Raw genomic sequence first — 25,317 nt, forward strand, 5'->3', positions numbered from 1 at the left:
GCCAGGTAAATCATAATTTTGCCTGGTTAGTGTTAGTAAGAAAGATATGTTTCAAGTCCCACTTACTATAGCAGATGGCTAATGTCCTGGAGGACTGAATTTTTGCCTGTGCATTCAGAAGTCTTTCCCAGATGAAAGGTTAAAAGCATTACACTCTGAAGGTGGAGTAAGAGTGAAACCTGTTTGCTAAACTGGTCCAATGATAAGAATGACAGTGAGGGCACTTGTTAAAAACATAACTTCCCAGGACCCATCCTAGACCCTGTAAACAAGACCCCAGAAAAGGTGTGAGTGGCTGTATTTATTGACAAGCACTTACCTGATTCTTACTCTCAAGAAGGTTTAGAAAACTCTGGTATAGAGGACCTTTAAGGGCAAAGGAAAGGCATGTGTAAAACTATGAACATCTGAAAGAGCCAGGAGGTATATTATGAAAATGACTGGGGAATAGGGCACCTGAGAGGAGGTGGTTGTTACTGAGGCTGGAAATTGTGAAAAGCTTTACCGATAAAGTTTGTTCTTACTAAGCTAGAAAATCTTGTGAATAATGGAGAGCCAATGGAAGATCTTAGGCAAGGAAGTGAGTTTTGGGGGAAGAAATAATTCAAGAAATGGAAAAGTACAGGTTTGAGAGACATTTTTGAGAAATAATTGAGAGTGCTTAACTGCTACTTTTATGAGAGAAGTGAGAAAGGAGAGGTGGAGAGTGGATCCAAGGCTTCTCACGCGGCAGAGTGCCTCTGTTAGGGAGCGGATGCCATGGTAAGAGAGCGTTCCATTTTAGACTTAGGAATAAGGAAGGGGAAACCTCCAATTTGGGAGGAAGTTCTCAAGGTAGAGAATATGGTTGTGGAAGTCACTGGAAGCATGGGCATTTCACTAGTATGAGGATGTAAACTGATAAGTGCTCCAAGCACAAAATGATGGGGAAATGGGCATGTTTGAGCAGCACTTACAAAAATCTTTCCCAGGTGGCTCTGTGATAAAGAACCCCCCTGCCTGTGCAGGGGGCGCAGGAGATGTAGCTTCCATCCCTGGGTCGGGACGGTCCTCTGGAGAAAGGAACGGCTACCCACTCCAGTATTCTTGCCTGGGAAATCTCATGGACAGAGGAGCCTGGCAGGCTGCAGTCCATGGGGACTCAGAAGAGTAGGACACAACTTCGCAACTGAACAGCAACAAGAGGAGAAGTCAGCAAAGAGACCAAATGGGGATGGAAGAGTTAGCAACTGCGATCTTGGCTATCCTCACCACCTAATGGCGACCTCCTTCCGAAGGACTTACGCCAGGACTGTTGCACTCGGTGCCCTGACCCCACAGCAGGCCACCACTGACCCACGCCTCTGCCCGAGGCTCCTGGACACTCACAGCGAGTCCGGCTCAGTCTCCTGTGAGGTCACAAGGTTTTGTTTGTGCCCTCCAAGAGTCTGCTTCCCCAGTCCTGTGAAAGTTCTGTAACAAATCCCACTGGCCTTCACAGTCAGATTCCCTGGAGGTTCTCAGTTCCTTTGCTGGATCCCCAGGTTGGGAAATCTGCAGTGGGTCCTAGAACTTTCACAACAGTGTGAGAACTTCTTTGGTATAAATGTTCTCCAGCTTGTGGAACCGTCTAATGCTTCCTATACTCCCACACTAGAGAACTGAAAGAACAAACACATTTCCATTTTTATTGCACTGATAAATATTTGCCACCTATCTAAGAACATTTAAGAGTAAACTTCTAGAAAATCTGCCCTTGGTTAATGCTATCAGATAAAGAAACATACAAAAATCTAAATAAGCCACTGGTTTTTCATTTTTAATTTCTTTATTTTTTTATTGGAGTACAGTTGATTTACAATATTGTTTTACCTTCTGCTATGTTCAAGCTGGTTATAGAAAAGGCAGAGGAACCAGAGATCAAATTGCCAACATCCGCTGGATCATTGAAAAAGCAAGAGAGTTCCAGAAAAACATCTATTTCTGCTTTATTGACTATGCCAAAGCCTTTGACTGTGTGGATCACAATAAACTGTGGAAAATTCTGAAAGAGATGGGAATACCAGACCACCTGACCTGCCTTTTGAGAAACCTATATGCAGGTCAGGAAGCAACAGTTAGAACTGGACATGGAACAACAGTCTGGTTCCAAATAGGAAAAGGAGTACTTCAAAGCTGTATATTGTCACCCTGCTTATTTAACTTATATGCAGAGTACATTATGAGAAACACTGGGCTGGAGGAAGGACAAGCTGGAATCAAGATTGCCGGGAGAAATATCAATAACCTCAGACATGCAGATGACACCATCCTTATGGCAGAAAATAAAGAAGAACTAAAGAGCCTCTTGATGAAAGTGAAAGAAGAGAGTGAAAAAGTTGGCTTAAAGCTCAACATTCAGAAAACTAAGATCATGGCATCTGGTCCCATCACTTCATGGCAAATAGATGGGGAAACAGTGGAAACAGTAGCTGACTTTATTTTTCTGGGCTCCAAAATCACTGCAGATGGTGACTGCAGCCATGAAATTAAAAAACGCTGCTCCTTGGAAGGAAAGTTATGACCAACCTAGACAGCATATTAAAAAGCAGAGACATTACTTTGCCAACAAAGGTCTGTCTAGTCAAGGCTATGGTTTTTTCAAAAGTCATGTACGGATGTGAGAGTTGGGCTACAAAGAAAGCTGAGTGCTGAAGAATTGATGCTTTTGGACTGTGGTGTTGGAGAAGACTCTTAAGAGTCCCTTGGACTGCAAGAAGATCCAACCAGTCCATCCTAAAGGAGATCAGTCCTGAGTGTTCATTGGAAGGACTGATGCTAAAGCTGAAACTCCAGTACTTTGGCCACCTCATGCGAAGAGCTGACTTATTGGAAAAGACCCTGATGCTGGGAGGGATTGGGGGCAGGAGGAGAAGGGGACGACAGAGGATGAGATGGTTGGATGGCATCACTGACACAATGGACATGAGTTTGAGTGAACTCCGGGAGTTGATGATGGACAGGGAGGCCTGGCGTGCTGTGGTTCATGGGGTCACAAAGAGTCAGCCATGACAGAGACTGACCTGAACTGAATACAGCAAAGTGAATCAGTTGTACATATATCCACTCTTTTTTTAGGTTCTTTTCCCATATAGGCCATTAAAGAGTATTGAGTAAAGTTCCCTGTGCTGTTCAGTAGGTTCTGACTAGTTATCTCCTTTATATATAGTAATGAGCATGTCATCTCAGTCTCCCAATTTATCACTTCCCCCAAGCTGGGATTCCCTGTGGCTCAGTGGGTGAAGAATTCGCCTGCAATGCAGGAGATGGGGCTTTGATTCCCGTATCGGGAAGATCCCCTGGAGAAAGAAACGGCAACCCACTCCAATCTTTTTGCCTGGGAAATACCGTGGACAGAGGAACCTGGTAGGTTACAGTTAATGGGGTCGAAAGAGCCAGACACAACTTAGTGACTAAATCACCAGTCTCCTCCAAGCCACTGGTTCTTCAAAATACCGGAAGCTGTTGACACTTGGATTTTAGTCCAAACTCTTCCACTAACTTGAGCAAATCATTTAATTTCTCTGAACCTGAGATGCATGAGACAGGGTGCTTAGGGCTGGTGCACTGGGACGACCCTGAGGGATGGGATGGGGAGGGAGGAGGGTGGGGGATTCAAGATGGGGAACACGTGTACACCCATGGCTGACTCATGCGAATGTATGGCAAAAACCACCAGAATATTGTAAAGTAATTAGCCTCCAATTAAAATTTTAAAAAAATTCACACACAAAAAGAATTTCTCTGAACCTGCTTATCTATCTTCAAAAAAAAGCTGGGATAGCTAGATATCTTCTGATACTTCCAGCTCTAAAATCTAGTTTTTCTCCAGACCCAAACAAGCCTGAGATGAAAATTTTAAACAGATTTTTGAAGAGCAAATCTTGAAGTAAGGATACCTGTTTCCCAATCCACACTCCCCCTTCCTCAATGAATATTTGTTGGGAAATATTCAAAGTTATATATGACGCATTGGATACTTTTACAGTTCTTGTCCTTAGCACAGCTTTGTCATTCATCCTCTCTGAGTCGTGTGGCGTCATGTCAGTGGCATGGCATCCATTTAACCCCACCTAGAAGAGCCTGTCTTTTCTCAGTACATTTGGAGTGACTCATCAACACATGAAGCTTCCTACCTCCCCATGGAATGACCACAAGCTTTCTTTAGGATGTGTGTTAAATGAGTCTGTGCTCTGGCAACTGAGTGGCCCTAGGCGGCCCCTCAGGACTTCAAGAACTAGAGACTTTTTGCCTGCCAGAACGTTAAACAAACAAACGTCTACATTTAAAAAACCCTGATTCTCTTGCAAGGAGTACTTATATCATCAAGTAACACTGGTGTAGAATGAGTCAGGAATTGAACCACACACACACACTCCTGAGGAAGCCTTCCGCAACTCCAATTTCGCAGAAGGAAGATAAACCCAGAGGGCACACAAGCACGCAATCTCCCAGAAAACTGTATTTTTTTCTAAGGACTGGGCGACAGGACTTCCACCCACAGAGACGCCCAACAAGTCAACAACCCTTCCTCTGGCTCCGGACGCCCGGACCGGCCCTTCCCTCTCGGCACGGTAGGCCCTGCCCCCTCCCCGCCCGCTCCCAGCGGCCGCCGCGCGCCGCCTTGCCCCGCCCCCGCCCCACCTGCAGGCCCCGCCCGCTCCCCGCCCGTTCCCAGTGGGCGCCGCGCGCCCTCTGGCCCAGCCCCCTCTGCACCAGTTCCCCATCGCCACGCCCATTTTCACGCCCCACCTCATGCCCCCGCCCCGCCCCGCCCATTCCCAGCGGGCGCGGCGCCTCACTCCCTCGGCCCGCCCCTCGCCCCGCCGCCCCGCTTCTCGGCCCACCTCTCGCGCGCGCGGAGATGGCGGAGCTGAACGTCGGGCGGCACTGCCAGGTGGAACGCTGCCGGCGGCTAGGTGATGCGGCGCCCCAGCCCCAGCCTCGGGGGTCCTTGCCGCGCTCTGCCTCCGGGGCGGCGGGGCGTGAGGGCGACGGCGCGGGGCGGAGGCTGAGGAGGGGCAGGGCGTGTCCCGCGGGCCCCTCAGCTGGCCGGGTCGGAGCCCTTCTGGGGGCCCTGGAGCCTGGGAGCTGCTAGTCCTCCTGAGGGCCCTGCGCGCTCCTGGAAGCGCAGCCGGCAGCGCCCGCTCCGGTTTCCGAGGCCGCCTCGCCGAGGAGCCGCGCACGCCCGCCGCTGTCTGACGAGCCCGGGATGGAGCGCGTTTCGGTGTGGGAACCGGGAGAGTCCCCCGGCCCGCCGCGGCGCCCTGGATCCTCGTCCGCAGCGCTTCCGTTGTCTGTCAGGGAAGGATGGGCTGGGTCATCTTTGAGCCTCGTTTTTGTTGGCTGCTCTGGGGACGGACTTCCAGTGAGAAGGCCCCGAGCCTGGCCTTGGGAGCGTCTCTGCTCTCTCAGCTCTGTCTTCTTTGGTTCTGTCTCTGACTCAGTAAACACTTATTGAGCACCTGCTTTGCTTCTGGCCCACGTAAGGGTCTAAGATATGGCCATTTCCACAGAAAATCTCTCAGGGTAGTTCGCTGCGTCTTAGAGCTTTAGTCAGGTGATGTTCTGTCTCTGCTGAACCGAGAGACCTTGTGACACGCGGAGGCCACGCTCACGGCCAGTGAGCGTGTGGCACAGGCCTTAGGAACTGCAGCAGGCAAGTCCTGAAGCCGAGAGCCACGCAGAATGCCATCGGTCTCTGGTACCTGGCTTGCACTCCAAATGGGTGCTGTCATATCTGGCTCTTGCTGTTACACATCCCGGGGCCAAACAAGTTTTCTCTCCCATTGCAGCTTCAGTCTTTGGTAGCAGGGACCTGTCACTGTTGAGAAGGGCTCTGGGGTCTAGCTCAGAATTCGTGGGAGTGGTCCCAGTTGGTCAATGATGACCTGTCGTGGACGATGGGCTAAAGGGCACAATCCCTACGAGGTTCTTGTTACTTGCAAAACTCCGATTTGTAGCTTTCACCACTGACTGTCGTCCTCCGCCATCCTTCAGCAGGCAAGGACCGATGTTTCCTTGCAGACTCATAGGGAAGCTTAGCCGATTGGGTTTTGACCGTAAATTGTGTCATTCTGGTATACCTGATTATCAAGTCCATGATGTCTACCATCTGTTACATAGTTAATCTTTTCCAACTTCAGGTGTCTATTAAAGTGTAAGCACTGAAATGAAGCCAGGGTCTGGCTCTTTTGGAGTTCAGATTTCTCGCAGACTCTAGTGGAGAGGAATTAAGATTTAGAGGATATTGTGAGTGTACTAAATTTCATTTAGCTTCTGGATGAATAGAAGAATGGTTTTAAGTGTTAGGAAATTACCTTAATCTTAACTCTTACCCCTGGGTCCTCTTAGTTTGTGTCTAATACTTAGTTGGTCACCAAAGTCTCTAAAAGTATCGAGCATGTACATTTTCCCCATTTTAAAGAGACAAACAGGTTTTGCAGAGTGATGTATATTTCACTTTTCTTCTCTTTGACAAATGTATATCTACATACTTGGTATGGAGCAGATGCTTACAGTATCATGCTTTCAGGACAATAGTGACAATGCATTAAGCTCACTTCTCAGGTGAGGGAAGAACTATGTTAGAGTCCTCTGGCCCCACAAGCAGCAAGTCGCCAAGGGTCCCTTTGGGTCACTGTGCATGTGTGTTAAGTCACTTCTCTCTGCTTCTGACGTCTGACTCTGTGTGACCCTGTGGACAGTAGCCCTCCAGCTTCCTCAGCCCATGGGATTCTCCAGGCAAGAATACTGGAGTGGGTTGCCATGCCCTCCTCCAGGGGATCTTCCCGACCCAGGGATTGAACTTGCGTCTTTTACATCTCCTGCATTAGCAGGCAGGCTCTTTACCACTAACACCTACAGGGAAGCCCTGGGTTAAAATAGGACCTCTTTTTTCTTTGGGTTAGGATACCCTGTAGGATGAGATCTTTTAGAGTAATAGTGGCTTTCTCTTAAGTGCAGTACTTCCTGTTTTCATTTTGTAAAGGCAGTGTGATTAGATATATCCAGCCTCACTTGTGTGTGTACTGTAATTTATTATGAGGTACATTGAAAACAGATTGGAGAATGAGTAAATGATTACATTCAGTGATTTGTGGTCAATTGCCACATCTAAAAACAGATACTTTAATGTGCTTTTCAAAAATTCACTTCCTGACTTAATTGTTGCTTAGTCCTGACTTAGTTGTTCCTTAACAACAAGGAAAGGAACAGTTCAGGACTAAATTTTACACGATCAATCCGTCTGTTTAATTTCTGGAATATCTTTGAACATGTCCCTACCTAGTCACCCCAGGATTTTTCTCAGAGTTTGAGTATATTCAAAACAAGTGAATTGTTGTGATTATTCTTGTTAATTACAGCTTTTATCTTACTATTCTTATCTTTTACACATCTCATTTAGTTTTTACAATTACCCTATGAAGTAAGTGTGGCATATAACACAGATATGGACACACATAGATATACATACACACACAGATGCACACAAACACAATGTACTTATATCCTATTTTTATCTATATTACCTAATAATATATTTTTGATTTTGTATACATATACATGCACTATACCATATACTGTATCAAGAAATATATATATATATTCTGTGTGTGTTTTACATATTCTGTTTTATATATATATATATATATATGTAAAACCCAAAGCTCTACCTTTAAGTAACTTGCCTAGCATTGCTGGATTAGTAGGCAGTGCAATCAAAATTGAAATCCAAGATTGTCACTTCAAATGCAGAATTTTTGTGATATATGGTCCTCAGAAGCAGCATCTGGTAAACCTGGGGAAAACACTCCCAGGACTTCTTTTTTTCTGATTTAGTTTGTCACTGCAAGTGATATTTATCTCCTGATGATCTGGTTACTCCCAGAGTACTTGAGGTTGTGATGGCTTTTGTTTAACCACTACTTGCTGCACTAGGATATTGTTCAAAAGGAAGATCCTCCTGTAGCCACAGTTCAGTACTTGATTTTTTTTTTACTTAAAAAACCTAAATCAAAATCAGTTACTGACCAGAACATATAACATTTTCCCTTTATTTTAGATTTTCTTCCCTTTGTATGTGATGGATGTTCAGGAGTATTTTGGTAAGTTAAGGTTGTATGCAGGATTTGGCAGTAATTTTATTGTTTACAATATGAGATTTATTTCTAAAAAGCAGAATGATTTAAAATAGTTTGTACTTTAGCCATTGATATTTGATATTCACTAGAATAATCACCTGAGAAAAAAATAGATTAGTCATAGGCTCTGGTTACTTATGCATATATGTGGCTAGTCTTTAAACTTTCTATAGTTATGTGTGTGACTTTTATGTAAAAGTTATGTATATTAATCACAAGGAGAGAATATATCCATAATATAAAGAATATGATTTTTAAAATCCAATTATGATTATTAGTTTTTATTTTTATTAATAGAATGAAAAGAGCCCATCCTATATATTTCTTAAATCGGGTACTTTGTGCGTACATTACATGCAATGTAAAACCTGGGAACAAATAAGAATTTTGGATGTAATTTCAATTAAACTTTCAAGTATCAGGCATTTAATTTATTTAATAGAGCACTGAAAGAATAAGTTCTTTTCAGATAGTAGTTCAGAAAGACTTATTAGAAAGAAATAAAAATAGTACATATTTTTAAGTCATTCAGAACTAGAATACTCCTTTGACATATTATTATTGGTTATTTTTGAGAAATAAAAGGAATCAAAAGAGTCTGTATTTTCACGCACCTTAAAACAAAGTAAAAAGGAAATTGAGAGGTGAATAATTTGTACTCACATTGAATTTGAACAGTAGTTGGGTTTTAAAACTTTTGAGACTACAGGTGCTCTGTCTTTTATTTGTCTTTTCAGCTTATTCTTATATGCAGAGTTGTTAATGTGGTGTGAGTGTAATTAATCTTAAGGATCTAACCATTAAATAGCTCAAATTTCTGCAGTTATCTTTAAGTACATTATTTGATTACATTTAAATAAATACTTTTCTTTGTTGTTATTTAAGCCTTGAACACAGGAGCAGAGAGTCCCATAGCTGTCCTGAGGTATGTTAGTATCTCCTAGTGAAATGTGTTTGTATTTCAGAATTTGATTCTGTGTATCTATTTATCTTGGTTGTGCTGTGTCTTCGTTGCTGCTCACGGCCTTCTCTAGTTGCAGAGAACGGGGCTTCCTCTCCAATTGCAGAGTGTGGGCTCTAGGCACCGGGATTCAGTGGGTGCGGCGTTCAGACTCGGGCTTGTGGGCTTCAGTAACTGTGACTCCTGGGCCGCAGAACGTGCAGGCCAGTAGCTGTGGCCCACGAGCTTCAGTTGCTCCATGGCAGGTGGGATCTTTCTGGACCAAGGATCGAACACATGTCCCCTGCACTGGCAGACGAACTGCTGTCCACTGTATTACCAGGGAAGTCTTGATTTAATTTAGTACCAGGGTACTGCAGATTAAAATTTGGCATACTAAATTGATTTATAAGAGACTGTTACTTTATATTTTTTCTCAATTTGCTTTAAAAATAAACTCGTCTACTTGGTATTTATAAATTTTTATTCTTATAATTTTCTTTATACTGCCGTTCTGTGTGGGTAGCCCACTTTTAGCTTCAGGCTCTGTATTTATAACTATGTAATGGAATTGACATCCTCATCATATGCTGCCTCCAGTTTGCTTCACTGTTGTGTTCGTTTTCACTGGTGCCTGGGGTTAGGATTCTGTGGTAATAAATTGTGCTGACTCCATCAGCCTTAGATCATCAGGAGCAAACTTGTAGTCCATCAAAGTCCCTACCATAATTCTGCCCACATCAAGATATTAAAAAGACCTGTTAGATAAAAGCCAAAATACCATCTTTGTGACTGGTAAAGAATAAGTTGAATGATGAAGCTTAATGTAGAGCCAAAAAGATCTTCAAAGAAAATCCAGAATTCAGTGGGTTTGCCACCTGTCACAGCAGTGTTGCACCAGGTTAGGCCTCCTAGGAAATAAAGAAAAAGCTGAGCCTAATTAATTTTCTTGAATTTGTAATCAGAGAAGTTGCTCCACCTCCTTTGGGTCAGAGATCAGCAGGAAGTTAAACTGAATTCACTCCATTTGGAAAGAAGCATTTGCCTCCCATTTTGCAATTAATATTTATTCCTTCCCACCATTTACCAGACACTTTGCCAAGAATTTTTACCTCTGTTCTCTCAATTATAAAAATTAAGATTAAATGAGCTTCAGTCAAAATCTGGCCCTCTGAAGTTTTGGTGATTTGAGGGAAATAAAAATTAATTAACATATTGGTATTATTCAGGATTAACTGGAGAGAAATACTCAGAGTCATATAGTAAACAGTATTTCTCATGTAGCTTATAAATCTCTGTGCTTTCTTTTTTCTTGTGATATGATTTGCTTTCTATGAATGTCTCATAGAATGTCTCTCAGTTAGATCTTAATTAAATAGTGAAATAAAAATCTTCTACCTTTAGACCATTGAAACAAATTTGGAAAAATGGTTAAGAAATTAATTCCAATGAGATGTAACTCTATTTTTATAGAGGATACCCTTTGTTCATGGATTTCAAGCAATTACCATTGACCCTTGAGTGATACAGGTTTGAACTGTGTGTGTCCCCTCAAACGTGGATCTTTTTTATTCTCTAAATATGTGCTGCACAAAGCATTGAACCTGCAGACACAGAACTGCAGATTTGGAAAGCTACCTGTGAAGACAGACTTGGATTTTTAACAGTGTAGAGAGTTTGTACCCTAAGTCCTGAGTTGTTCAAGGGTCAACTGAGTTCATTTAATTCTAGAAATCTGGTTACTTAGTACTCAAAATAGCCTAAGTGATCGGATTTTTTTTTTTTTAATTTCATAAAATCTTTTTCCTCTGGTATAATATTTGCTAGTAATACAGTAGGTGGCACTAGTGGCAAAGAATCTGCCTGACAATGCAGAAGATGTAAGAGGTGTGGGTTCTATCCCTGGGTTAGGAAGATTCTCTGGAGAAGGAAATGGCAATTTACTTCAGTAATCTTGCCCAGGAAGTCCATTGGACAGGAGCCTGGCAATCCACAGTCCCTGAGGTTGCAAAGACTGGAACCAGCTGAGCATACACACAAAGAGTATTGTATCATTGTGAAAACTGTTTTTAACTGTATCATGGAAAAATATAATTTTAAGTGTTCTTTTACATATATTTAAGCCTCTAAAATCAGTGTGGAAAGTGGATATGACTTGTCATTTGAGGAGTGATGGGCTGATTTCCTCGTCTGTGAAAGTCACTCTAGTCATGTCTGACTCTGCGACCCCGTGGTCTATATACAGTCCATAGAATTCTCCAGGCCAGGATACTGGAGTGGGTAGCCTTTCCCTTCTCCAGGGGATCTTTCCAACCCAGGGATCAAACCCAGGTCTCCCACATTGCAGGCAGATTCTTTACCAGCTGAGCCACAGGGAAGCCCAAGAATACTGGAGTGGGTAGCCTTTCCCTTCTCCAGGGGATCTTCCCGACCCAGGAATCCAACTGGGGTTTCCTGCATTGCAGGAGGACTCTTCACCAACTGAGCTATTATTGGTACCTTGTGTAGTATGTTACAAAGTAGAAGACTAAACTTAGGGAAAATGACAGAGTAGTCATTTTAACCTGACTTAGAAGATAAACACACTACAGTAGGGAAATTTTGAAAATGTAGAGCAGTCAGCACAGTAATCATTCTGCACACAATTATTATAATCTATGCAAGATTGTGTGGGTTGCTTTTATAAGTTGAAGCAAAAATGCTCTGGATATCTAGAATAGATTTGTTGATTTGCTTTTAATGTGAAATATGATGCCATGCCCCCCTTCTCCCTTTTCAGGTGACTGTCCTCAACAAGAGAACGAAGTCAGACACCCATACATCTCACCCATGCTCTTTCAGGGAGTGTGCTGAGAGAGAGCTTGTGCCCATCATGTGTCCTTACTGTGAGAAGAACTTCTGCCTGAGGTGACCCCTATGACTGTTCAAACTGTGTATCTGTTTAAGTCACATGCAAGCACATGAACCATTGTCACTCTTTTGTTGCTCGCAGACACCGTCATCAGTCAGATCACAACTGTGAAAAACTGGAAATCCCTAGGCCTCGTATGGCTGCCTCTCAGAAACTCGTCAAAGATGTTATTGGCAAGTATCTGGACAGCGTGTCTGATGTCTGCTCACTGCTGTGTACTCGTGAGTCCCGAGCCCTGCTTGTGTCAGCTTGCCAGTCATGGGAGGTGTCAGCCGCCCCGATGGTTATAACTTGCTGTAGATGTTGAGGACATTCTTGTGACAGTGTTTTTCACAAGTCTTACCTAGCAAATGGGGATTTGGAAATTCCATAGAAATATCTGGCAGGTATTCTCTTTTGCTGGACCACTTGTATCAGCTGGTTAACCATCTTGGCTAGAAATTACATTCATGAGGCTTAAGTAGTGGTTTACATTCTTCAAGACTAAAGTTAGGATTTTACTGGTGGTCCAGTGATTAAGAATCCACCTGCCAATGCAGGGGACACGGGTTTAATCCCTGATGCGAGAAGACCCCACGTGCTGTGGGGCAGCTAAGGCCGTGTGCCCTGGAGTCCATGTTCCTCAAGAGAAGCCTGAACACCGCACCTAGGGAGGAGCCTCAGTCGCCACGACGAGAGAAAGCCCGCGTGCAGCAGTGAAAACTCAGCACAGCCAAAAATAAATAAGTAAAATTTAAATTAAAAAATAAAAGGTAAAATGATTAAAAAAAAAAACTTTAAAAAAATGAGAGAGAAAGATTCCTTTTAAAAAAAAAGACCAAAAAAAAAGACCGAAGTTTAAGCCTAGTCAGCTGTCCTGTGAATGCTGCTGATAATCTGAACGTATGTGGAAAGAATATCTGTGACGTTGACCAGTCTCACTGCCAACATACTCAACTGAATTTTCATTTTATATTAAGAATAGTGATTTAAATTAAATTCTATTAATTAAGTAAAAATCTTCTGCAACACCTCTCTGCAGAAGTGCTAGTGATTGCTTTGGATTAAATAGATTTAAGTTGGAAAGCACATATAACTTAAGTATTTTAATGTGTGGCTCACTTACATCCACTCAGTGGTAATGCTCCATTGTTCTTGTAAATATATCTAAAAAATGAATGTGGTCTCCATATATCTCTAGTATATGTAATTTATGTACGTTTCAAGGCCACAGTTAGTAATAATAAAACTTTGAAAAATGTGCAAGTTCCTATTTGCTTATATCCTTATGCTTGCTTCTTAGATTCCAAGACAGGAGAGACAGCAAGTAAACGACGGAAAGGTGCAAAAAATAGTGAAACAGCTGCAAAGGTAGCACTGATGAAATTAAAGATGCATGCTGCTGGAGATAAGTCATTGCCACAGGTTGGTTTTAGATATTTAGGAAACAAAAAAGTTCCAGATACAGTTGGAGCCCCCTTTGTATGCTTCCCTTTCATTAGTAACAACAAAACCTGAACTCGATATGTATCATTTCAAATATTACAAGGTATAAGCCTGCGTAAATAATAGTCTTACGAGTTTCTTTTACGTTATAGAAATGGCGGAAAGCCACATGTATCCTTCTTCAGCTTTTTTCTCTTACCCTTAGTATCATTTGTTTAAACATATATCCGTGCTGATATGTTCAGTCTCTTGCATTCATTCTGATAGCTCACATTTTTCTATAGTATGTATATTCCACAGCTTATCTATTCTCTTGGTGAACACGATTCAGATTTCTTTTCCAAGTTGTTTGTTGTTATAAACAGTTCAACAGTGAGCACCCTGTGTACACAGGGGAACATTTCTCTAAGGCAGTTTCTTTCAAACCCCATATTATCACCTGTATTTTCTGTAACCACCCAGTACCTATATACCCACATACACACCTTAACACAGCTCCAGTAAGTGAGATCTAGCCTTATAAGGATGTGTATCTACTCTGATATTTTTTATTCTATTTAAAGACTGTTGACTTTATAGCCCCTGCAGGATTGAGACCATTAAAATGAAACATGCTATTCCAGGGAACATACCTAGAAATAGAAAACTGGAGAATGGAGTTTGCTCATCTTTGGCTTTATTAGATATCGTCCGTATTTTGTTGTCAGTAATTGTACTGATTTGTCTCCTTGCAGCGTCTGAGTTTCCTGCCAGTGTTGGGCGTTCTTCATTATCACCAGTCTGACAGATTGAAACGGTGCATCACCGAGGTTTACAGTCGACTTTCCCGGTGATTAGTGAGGCTTAGCTACCCTGCATACGTTTATTGGCTCTTTGACTTTCTCTTCTGAATTATTTGTTCACATCCTTTGTGCATGCATATCGTCTGCTAGGTTGTTTGGAACTTTTAAAAAGGTTTATAAGAGTCTGTATATTCTAAGTTCTGATCTTTTCTTGATTAAATATGTTACACGTATCTTCTCTCAGTCTATAGCTTGTGTTTACTTTGGTTTTGATCTTTTTAGTGATCCAGACTTTTTAAATTTTAATGCATTCATATCTATTAATGATTTCTTTAGGATTGTAATTCTTAAAATGAGTTTTTTACTTACATTTTCCTTTAAAAGTTTTATTGCATTTTTTTGTTGAGCTTTTTATTCCATCTGGAACTTAATTGTAAGTAAGTAGAGGTAGAGATTTATTCCTCCCCCTCTCACCCAGCGGGTTACTGATTGTCACAACATAAGAAAGTGAAGAGTTCATCCTTGTAATGTCGCTTCTGTTACACACCAGATTGTTCTGCATATGTGGGACTGGTCTGGGGCTCTCAGTTCTGTTCCTTTGGTCTGTCTCTCTGCATCAATATCGTTCTGTGTTAATCGTAGTAGCTTTTACAGTAGTAACTAGGACAAGGCTGTCCACCTCATTCTTGACTTCCAACTGTGTCTATTCTTGGCCATTTATTCTTTTGTAAAAATTTTAGGATCACTTCATCTTGTTCTGTGAAATGGTGATTTTGATAGAAATTGTGCTCAATTTTAAGTAAGACAGTGGACATCTTTAAAATTTCATTCTTCCTTTTTATCTCCATAGTCTATCCCAACTTATTTAGGTCTGTATTTATGTCTTTAAATAACATTCTATAATGCCTACCATACACATGTAGGGGTCTTAAGTTTTTTCTTTGGCTCTTATAATTTTTGCTGCCATTATAAATGGTAACTTTTTTAAATTAACATTTTCCTAATTTGGTTATTGCTGGTTGTTGTATAATGTCTTTCTATCTAGCAAATAAACTCTAATAGTTCCCATATTTTTTCCTGTCTAGTTTTCCATGCAGTCACATCTTCTGCAAATGATAATTTTGTGTGGTATTTGTTTTTATTTTCAAATTTTCTTCTCTATTACTCTTCCTCCTCCTCATTATTCTTTGTGTTACTGTATTGGTTGAAACCTCCACAACAATGTTAGATAATGTAAGTGATAGCAGGGGTCTCCATCTTGTTTCTGACTTCAGTTCAAATAATTCTAAAGTTTCATCACTAAATATTACATTTGCTATAGATTTTTTGATAGTAGCCTTCCATGGGTTAACAATATTTTTCTGTCCCTAGGAATTTATATCAGGAATGGGTATTAAATATTGCTATAATTTTTTCCTCCATCTAGTAAGATGATTATATAGTGGTTTTTTTCCTTATTAATGTAATAAATTACATTGATCATCTTCTGTTGTGAATCACCCACATATTCTTAGATAAACCACTTGACTCTGGTATTTAATTTTTTTAAAATGTATTGCTAAACTGTTCACTAATATATTACTTACTGTTTTGTCCTGACATTAGTAGCAAAAAAAATTAGTTGAGTAGCTTTCCCTTTTCTGTTCTTTGAAATAGATACATATTGTCCTTGAAGGTTTGGTAATAGTTGTTAAAACCTTCAGATTTGTTGCCTTTTGTAGGGGGAGAATTTTGAATACTAATTAATGTGTTAAGTAGTTCTTTGGTTTATTTGGATAATCTATGTCTTCTGAAATATATGTTGGGAAATAACATTTTTCTTAAAAATTTCTGTTTAATACAGATTTTTCAGCTTATTGTTATGTTCCCAAATCTCTGTTGTGTCTTTCACTAGTCATTCTTAATATTTTTCAATTGTACTTTGATTTCCCCTTGAACGGACTTGCTAGAGGTTTGTGTTTACTTCTTTAATTGGCATTTTAGTTTTTTCAAAGAATCATGTTTTGGTTTTCTTGACTTCTCTATTGTTTCTTTGCTTTCTGCTTTACTGATTTTGTTGTTATATTATTGTTTCCTTTTTCTGCTTTGTTTAGATTGTCTCTGATGTTGTTTTTCTAACTTCTCACACTGAATGGTGAGCTTACTCTTTCATCCTACTTATTTGGGTGTTTTTTTCTAGCGGAGGTGACTTTATTTTGGGTTTCCTTTGTGGCACTAGTGGTAAAGACTCCACCTGCCACTGTAGGAGACATAAGAGATGTGGGTTCGATCCCTGGGTCAGGAAGATCCCCTGAAGGAGAGTGTGGCAACCCACTCCAGTATTCTTGCCTGGGAAATTCCATGGACAGAGGAGCCTAGTGGGCTACAGTCTATGGGGTCACAAAGAGTTGGACGTGACTGAGTGACTTAGCCCACATGCATGCAACTTTAATACAATTTCTAACACAGAAAAGTTCTAGACTAGTACAAAGAGTTTTTTCATACTGGTTACCCAGATGTTCCAATTACTTACATTTTGCCCTATTCGTTATTTAATATGCAGTCATTCTGTTTGTCCATATGTATATGTGTGTGTGTGCTTACTAATTTTTGGCCAGCTTGATCTATCAGGTTCTGAAACAGATGGTATTCAATAAAATCTCTCACATTTTTTTTCCTATAATTCTAATAGTTTTGCTGAGTTCTATATTATCAGGTACATTTAGTTTTTTCATCATTATGTCTTCAGTATGAATTTTTTGCCTTAAATCTATTTTGATTTATGATGATGTTTCACTGCCTTTCTTTTGGTGAATAGTTACTACTATGTGTGTATTCCTTTGTATTCAACTTTTCTGTATTGTTTTATTTTTAGGGTGTTTCTTATAAGCTGTATGTAGCTGGACTTTGTTTTTTTAATCCAATCTGATAATATCTCTCTTTCATAGGTGAGTTGAACCCATTTATATTTATTATGATCACAAGCATTTCAATATATTTGTTCTATCTTATGTTTTTTTTCTGATCATCCTTTTGCTGTTACTATTTCTTTCTTTCCAGTCATCTTTTGTATTGATTGAATTTTCTATATTCTCTTCTATTCTGCTGGTCTAGAAACCATTGATTATAAACTTCTTTTAATAATTTTTTTAATGTTTCTTTTTTGAAGCATTCCTTATTTTTAAGTTATAGAAATACTGCATACTTTTAACAAGGGTAATGTAAAAACTATATAAGGGGAAAAAGCCCAACACACCCTCCTGCGTCCACGTTCATCCCACTGAAGCAGTGGTTCTCAGCCGAGGGTGGTCGTGCCCCTTGGGGACGCGTGACTGTGTCTGCAGACAGTTTGGTGTCACCCCGGGCATGGGGATGCTCTCGTGCCGCTCAGTGTCCCGCAGGGCACAGGGCAGCACCCACAGGGAAGCATCGTCCAGTGTGAGGTGTCTGCAGTGACGTAACTGAGGGGGCCTGCTCTAGAGTGTCCAGTACTGTCATTCCCATTACTGTGCAGTTCTTTTATGACTTAAAACATAATAGCAGAAATTTCTGTAGCACTTACTTTGTTCCAGGCTCTCTTTTAACACATTTAATCCTTGCGGCAGTTTGTGAAATATGTACTATTATCTCTGTCTGATAGATGATGTAATTGAGGCACAAAAATGTTAAGTAACTTGGCAGTAACACAGCTAGTAAGTGAAAAACTGCGAATTGAATCAGGCAGGCTGGCTCAGAAACCATGTTCTCAGCACACTTAATACTTTATCACAGAGCATGCAGGTCTGTAGATAGAACTTTTCCCCCTGCATCATTGTTTGTGTGTGTTTATACATATATGTATGTATTGACATAAGTTATTTTTATATATCCACACCCATGTATATATTAATATAAGTGTCTAATTTTACATAAATGAAAGTATCTACTGGTATATGTATGCAAAGATATAAAGAGTGCTTTAGGATCACTATTTCATTAAAAGGGCATGCATTTAGTCAACACTTTTTTTGAATACCTGCTATAAATCAGGCCCTGAGGATATGACAGTAAATTGTTAAAACAAAGTCCCTGCCCATATAGAGTTTATATTCCAATAGGATGAGATGATTATTTAATGTATACTACAATTTTCAGATAGTCATAAAGCCTATAAATAAAAATAAAGCAGGTTTCAGATAGATAATATATTCTCTCAGCTCTATATATTCCTGTATAAGTTTCTGACAGCATTTCCTCCAAGGGAACTAGTATGGTTCTAAATCATTTTCTTCAAAAGATGGACAATCCAAGGGATCGTGAGTTTCATCGCCTTTTTCCTGTTAATGAACATTCTCTTTGTTTCCAGTTTTGGTGACTAGTTTCCTATTTCTGATTTCCTGTGTCTGTGAGATAGATTCCCTGGAGTATGTTTGCTGTGTCCAAGGGTATGTCTATTTTAAATCTTTATAGATGTTGTCAACCTGCTTTACAAAGAATTTGCAACAATTACATTTCTACCATCAGTAATTATGATAGTGAACTTTTATTGACTGATTATATCATGCCAAGCATTGTCTTGCGGCTCTGGGTTTTTTATCTCACTTAATACTCAGGACTATCCCGTGATACATTATTATCCTCATTTCACAGATGAGTAATCTGAAGTGTTGTTAAGATCACTCACCTGGTCAGACCCTGCCATCCTGCCCTGTTTAGTACACTGCCTCTTGTCATCATACATGAGCATACCTCTTCTCTCCCGTGGTGTCCAGTAACTGTTTATATAATCTTTTTAAATGTATTCCAGTCTAATGGCTGTGAAAAGATATCTTCTAATTGTTGTATTTTGGGTTTCCTTGACCATTGTTCAGGTTGCTGAACAATGTTTAGTTCAGGAGCTAAATCGAGTCCGACTCTCTGTGACCACATGGACTGCAGCACACCAGGCCTCCCTGTCCTTCACTGTCTCCCAGAGCTTGCTGAAACTCATGTCCATTGAGTCGGTGATGCCATCCAACCATCTCATCCTCTGTCGTCCCCTTCTCCTCCTGCCCTCAATCTTTCCCAGCATCAGGGTCTTTTCTAATAAGTCAGCTCTTTGTGTCCTTGCGTTCAGTAGCCAAAGTATTGTTCAGTTTAAGTATCTGTTTATTATGTTCATTGGCCGTGTGTGAATGCTCTTCCCTGAATTGCCCATCCTGTGATCATTTTTCTTTTACATTGTTATTTTTATTTCACTTTTATTTTGCTTCATCAACTGTGGAAATTCTTGGAATAGAATAGATATTGATCCTTTCTATAATCAGTCTGCTTTGGAAACTTTTTTTTCAAAACCTATCAAATAATCTTGATTTTGCTTATGTACCTTATTGACATATCATGCTCTAAATTTTTCTAGGGTCTGTCTTTTCTTTCATTTCTGGTTTGGTTTTCTTAGGGTTTTAGGTTTTTTTTTTTTCATCTGTCTTTAATAGGTCTGGAATTTGACTTTAACATATTATATGAGCTAAGGATATTTTCTTCCAGTTGTTTAGTTTTACCCACTAATTATTAAATAAATCATTTTTGTCCTATTAAGTTGAAATACCAAATATCACCTTCATGTTAAATTCAAGATTTATTTTTTACTAGGTTTGTTTTTGGATTTCCTATTCTAATTCCTTATCTGTTTTTTCCTCATATGTTAATACCAAGTTGACTTCATGTAATAAGTTTATAGAGTGTTCTAACATATGATCATGTAAGTCTCACTCATATTTTCCCATATTTTGTGTTAGCAGTTCTTTTCTCTTTTGGTTTGTTCATCCATTTGGACCTTACGATTATTATATACACTTTTTTTTAATCCATCTTGGGATCTCTGTGGTTGTCATGATGGGATAAGGTTGTCAGTGACAGACTCCAGCAGATACTGTTGAGGGACGTAGGCTCTTTAAAAGCAAAAATAGAGAAACGGAGAAAAAACATTATGAAAAGCAAAAAAGAACACAGCTTGATCTTAGAACGTAGTTTCTTATATCTGTCACTGTTTCCCACAAGGATGTAGGCTGTGAATAACAGTGCCTACAGAAGCCTGATTGCATTCTCAGGAGGATTTCTTACCCTGTTGGCCTCGTCCTCTTTGTGCTGGGGATTCTGGCTCCCTCCTTACCCACCAGGTCTAAGTAATTGATATAAAACCTCCTTTGTATTATCAAGTGATTTCTGCAAAGTTAGGTAAAGTAAACTCAATTTCCCAGCAGCATCTATTAACAAGTCCTGACTGAGGATCATTCCTGAGGGTTTCTCTGAATTTGCTTTACATTATATATATTAATTTTGAGAGAAATGACATTTTTATAACATTATCTTCCTGTCTATGAACTTTATGTCTTCTCTTTTATTTAGATATTTTATTGCCTTCTGTAACATTTTATATATTTTTCTTCATCTAAGTCTTATTCCTTGTTGAATCCACCTGCAACGCAGGAAATGTGAGTTTGGAAGTTCCCCTGGAAGAGGGGCGACTCTCTCCAGTACTCTTGTCTAGAGACTCCCATGGGCAGAAGAGCTTGGCGGGCTACCGGTAACCCGTAGGGTCTCAGAGAGTCGGACGCGACTAAAGCTACTGAGCGCACACGCGTACCAACATCTCCAGTTGTCTTACGGAGTTTCTTTCTTTGGTGAACAGAATATTTCCCTGTACCTGTTTCCAGAACTTACTGTTAACATAGGAAAAAAGGGCTTGATTTCTATATATTCATTGTATTCAATCACAGCATCAAATTCTTGTATTTATTTTAGAAGTTGTTTTGTTTTTGCCTTTGATTTCCTAGGTATACAATTACATCCCATTGACAAACAGCTTTAGTTTTCACCTTTCAATAATTAGTTCATTTTCTTGTACTATATTATATATAATCTCCAATATAATGTTTTGTAATAATGGTGATAAGAGGCATGTGCTTATATTTAAGATTTTTGACATATATAATTAAATACCAACTCTTCTCTCAGAATCTGAAGTTACTTGAGACCGTCTCCTCTTGAATGAGACCAGGAGTGGGACATGTTTCCTGAGGTTGAGTATCTCCCATCTCGTTGACTTCGTTTATGCACATGATTGCTTTTAAGTCAGTTGCTTTTTAAATTTGCCAATATATTTTTTGAGTTTCTTTTTTTCTTAAGACTCGTTTTTATTTTGGCTCAAGCACATTCTTTTGTAGTTCATCCGTCAGGGGTCTCTGTGGCAAACTCTTTCCATCTTTTGTGTCTGAAACTGCCCTTATTTTCCCTCACTTGAGCTGGATTGTCTATTTGCCTTTCTCAGCTCTTCTAATCAACTGTTCATTGGCCTCTTTTGTTTATTGTTTGGGAAGTATGTGCTGTAGATCTTACTCTTGTTGCTTTATGGGTAATCTATACCTTGTTTTGTAACTTAAGATTTTTGTCTTTGATATTTTACGTTTCAGTGCAAGGTTTCTAGGTATGGATTTGTTTTAATTACACAGCTTGACCTTGAGGTGCATTTTAGCTGTTGATCCCTTACCCTTAGAAAATTATTGTTGTTTTCTTTCTGAACATTGCTTCTGTTTCTTCTTTTCTGAAATTCTTATTGGACATGTTTTGGGGATGTATAATTTCTATCTTTATGTCTGTTTGTGTTGCCTTCTAGATGACAGCCTCAAATCCATCTTTCAATCAATTAAACCTTTTTATTGAATATTATAGAAATTTATTGTTTGGGTTTCTTATTTCAGAAACTGTATTTTTAAGTTTTTTTATTTCTAATTGGTTCTTCATAGCTTTTCATGTTTCGTTTCTGCCTGTTTCGGTTCTATAACTGTTTGTTCTGTTTTTATGAATATTCTTTCATTTTTCTCATTGTTCGTCCTAAATAGGGGCTCCCCGGGTAGCTCAGTGGTGAAAGAATCTGTTTGCCAATTCAGGGAACACAAGAAATGCCAGCTCGATCCCTGGGTCAGGAAGCTTCCCTGGAGGAAGAAATGACAACCCACTCCAATATTCTTGCCTGGAGAATCCCATGGACAGAGGAGCTCAGCGGGCTACAGTCCGTGGGGTCACAAAGAGACACAACTGAGTGACTGAGCACCCACAGATATCCTAAATAACTCTTTAAAATGTCTTTTTCAAGTTTAGTTTCTCCTACCCATAATAAACTAAGCTTTGATTTGTTTCGAAGTTTCAGCTTCAAGCTTCAGCATGTTCGCGTTGAGGAGCAGTTTCTTTCTGTGTCTCTCCTGTCTCACTCACCTCTCCCCAGGTCTCACCTTTTCTTCCACAGGCCCACCTACCCACGCCCTCTGTTCCAAACCCAGGTCTGAGACTGATAGTTTCTGCTTCTGCCCTGCAGAGATTTTCGGCCTCCTACAGATCCGTTACTGAGCTGGAGGCTTTGGCTCTGTTCCCTGAGGAGGTTGTATCTGTGCTCTTGTGCCTCCCTGAGCGTCGGCTTTGTGAGCAGCAGCCTCAGTCGGCCAGCCTCAGTGACTTCCTAAGCCTCCTCTGCTGGAGGGCCCAGCCCACACTGGCCGCTGCCTCCAGGCAGTTGGCCAGAGGCAGGGGCCGCTCACCCTGTGGCCCTGCTTTTTCTCGTTAACCCGCCTCTTCTGAGCCCTGGGGCCTATGGCTCAGCCTGCCTGCGTCACTCTGCATTTCTGTTTCATTTTAGATACTCAGGCATAGTTATTTTTTTACTTTTAGGTGAGGGTATATCTTTTAAAATTTCTCTTTTCATATGTATGCTTTTATTGCCATGTTACTGGAGCAAGAACTGTGAGGTTACAGAGTTGTCCCAAAGTTTGAATTTCCCATAATTTCTTCTTTTCCTGTTATCTGTAATAACGCATTCCACTGGTCTTTAACAAATCTAAATTTCTTAGTGCTGAGATGGAAATTGTGTTGAATCTATTATTTCTTAAAATAATTGTGATCTCTCCCTATAACTGAGAGACCTTCCAGTTATGCCAAAATATTTATTGTAGCAGGAATTGGTCTATAAAGCCAGTACTTTTTTTAAGTGATTTTAGAAAAGAAGGGTAGCTCAGAAGCTAAATACCCTTGCTTCTATTCTTGTTTCTTACATTTGTAATTTTGCAAGAAAATACAATATGTAAGAGGCATATAGGGTATAGAATACTAGAGGAACCATCTCTGAATTTGAGTTTTTCTCTTTTGTTGACATGATACTTTTCTGATTTTTCACGTTTCTTTTTTTCTCAAAGGCCCTGCAGTCTCTAAGTGTGTACTGAGGTCTTCCAGGTGAACAGAAATGTATAGGTATCAGGAATTTTTCAGTTATAAGAGACAGAAACTTGACTGAAACTCACTAGCCATTTCTTTTCTCGTATAATGGGAAGTAATGCATTGATCTGGTCTCACAGGATGACTGAATTCCAGGACTCAAATGCTGTTGAGAGAAGCCATCTGTTTTCTTGACTTCTCTCTTTCTCTGTGTTAGATTCACTGTTTTTCCTTTGAAGAAACTTTTCCACATTGGTTCAGGAGTGGCTGAGAGGCATAGGGGATAACTGCAGAAACCTTTGGATTTAATTTAGCAAGACTTTTTTTAAAAAACCTCTGAAAAAATTGTTGCTCCTCCCTACCCCCAGGTTTTGAATGCAAAATCCCAGGAAATGATTAGCCTAATTTAGGTCACATGCCTATTTTTGCACAGATCATCCAGACTAGGGACTTAGGTTCTCTGTCCATGCATTTAGATGGATGCTGGGATTCTATGATTGTCTTCCCAAAGTTGTGTCACTAGAGGATAATGCTTCTCTGGCCAGGAGAAACAAGGAAGAGATGTCATCAGAGAAAACCAGATGTCTACCTAATGTATATAACCTGTATTTTAACTTTTTATCTTTACAGATGGAAAGAATTTACTTTCAGGTTTTCTTACCTAAGGGGAGCAAAGAGAAGAGGAAAGCCATGTTCTTTTGCCGAGGATGGAGTGTCGGAAAGGCCACAGACTTCGCAGCTTCTTTAGCTAGCCTTAAAAATGACAACAACAGACTAACAGCTAAGGTAACAACAGGGTATAACTTGTCCCTGAAAGCTTTAGAATGCTCTATAAAGCATGTTTATTTACTGCCTTATGACGTATTTCTGTCTTAACAGAAATTGAGGTTATGTCACAGTGTCTCAGGAGAGGCCTTACCCTTGGATCATATTTTGGAAACCTGGATTGCTAAGGAGGATTGTCCTTTGTACAATGGTGGAAATATTATCTTGGAATATCTGAGTGATGAAGACCAGTTTTTAAAAAATGTTGATTCTTACTTGGAATAACCATGCAGGGACTCAAGCCAGAAATCAAGAAGAAAATTCAACATTAAGTCAACTTCTTTTACTACAAATACTATATATATATATTTTTTAAGTTCCTTTTGAATTCTATTATGTCATAATTTACATTATTAGTCTTCTATTAAATTGAATTTGAATTTTTGTGTTTTCAAGTGTAACCATTAACTGACATCCAGTTATTAACAAATTCTTGTACCTAATTAACTTTTATTAGTTTATGCTGTAATTACAACAACAAAGGTGTATTTCTCATTTGGTTAATGTCAGCTTTGATGGGCCGTGACTCTGCTCTATGTTATCTTTACTCCAGAATCTAAGATGAAGCTTTGACCCTTTTGGGGGACATTACCATTCTTATTGACTATGCCAAAGCCTTTGACTATGTGGATCACAATAAACTGTGGAAAATTCTGAAAGAGATGGGAATACCAGACCACCTGACCTGCCTCTTGAGAAACCTGTATACAGGTCAGGAAGCAACAGTTAGAACTGGACATGGAGCAACAGACTGGTTCCAAATAGGAAAAGGAGTACATCAAGGCTGTATATTGTCACCCTGCTTATTTAACTTATATGCACAGTACATCATGAGAAACGCTGGGCTGGAAGAAACACAAGCTGTAATCAAGATTGCCGGGAGAAATATCAATAACCTCAGATATGCAGATGACACCATCCTTATGGCAGAAAGTGAAGAGGAACTAAAAAGCCTCTTGATGAAAGTGAAAGAGAAGAGTGAAAAAGTTGGCTTAAAGGTCAACATTCAAAAAACTAAGATCATGGCATCTGGTCCCATCACTTCATGGGAAATAGATGTGGAAACAGTGT

At 40.0% G+C, this 25,317-nt stretch overlaps 1 protein-coding gene across 3 annotated transcripts; it reads left to right on the forward strand.

Moving 5' to 3' along the window:
• The first annotated feature begins 4,830 nt into the window (after positions 1-4,830).
• On the forward strand, positions 4,831-24,647 carry ZFAND1 (zinc finger AN1-type containing 1). 3 transcript variants are annotated; one of them, XM_070477462.1, is made up of 9 exons: positions 4,831-4,937; positions 8,084-8,126; positions 9,048-9,087; positions 11,882-12,009; positions 12,095-12,186; positions 13,296-13,417; positions 14,173-14,267; positions 24,052-24,207; positions 24,301-24,389. In XM_070477462.1, the coding sequence occupies exons 1-8, from the start codon at positions 4,883-4,885 to the stop codon at positions 24,167-24,169; spliced, it is 693 nt and encodes a 230-aa protein (XP_070333563.1). In that variant the 5' UTR covers positions 4,831-4,882; the 3' UTR covers positions 24,170-24,207; positions 24,301-24,389. The 3 variants fall into 3 exon arrangements, with proteins under 3 accessions (XP_070333563.1, XP_070333565.1, XP_020727721.1); XM_070477464.1 differs by lacking the exon at positions 24,301-24,389 and adding an exon at positions 17,075-17,147 and having other exon boundaries at positions 24,052-24,139; XM_020872062.2 differs by lacking the exon at positions 14,173-14,267 and having other exon boundaries at positions 4,832-4,937; positions 24,301-24,647.
• Positions 24,648-25,317: the final 670 nt, after the last annotated feature.

The sequence above is a fragment of the Odocoileus virginianus genome, chromosome 15, assembly GCF_023699985.2.
Source record: "Odocoileus virginianus isolate 20LAN1187 ecotype Illinois chromosome 15, Ovbor_1.2, whole genome shotgun sequence".
In the NCBI taxonomy this organism is placed as follows: Eukaryota; Metazoa; Chordata; class Mammalia; order Artiodactyla; family Cervidae; genus Odocoileus; species Odocoileus virginianus.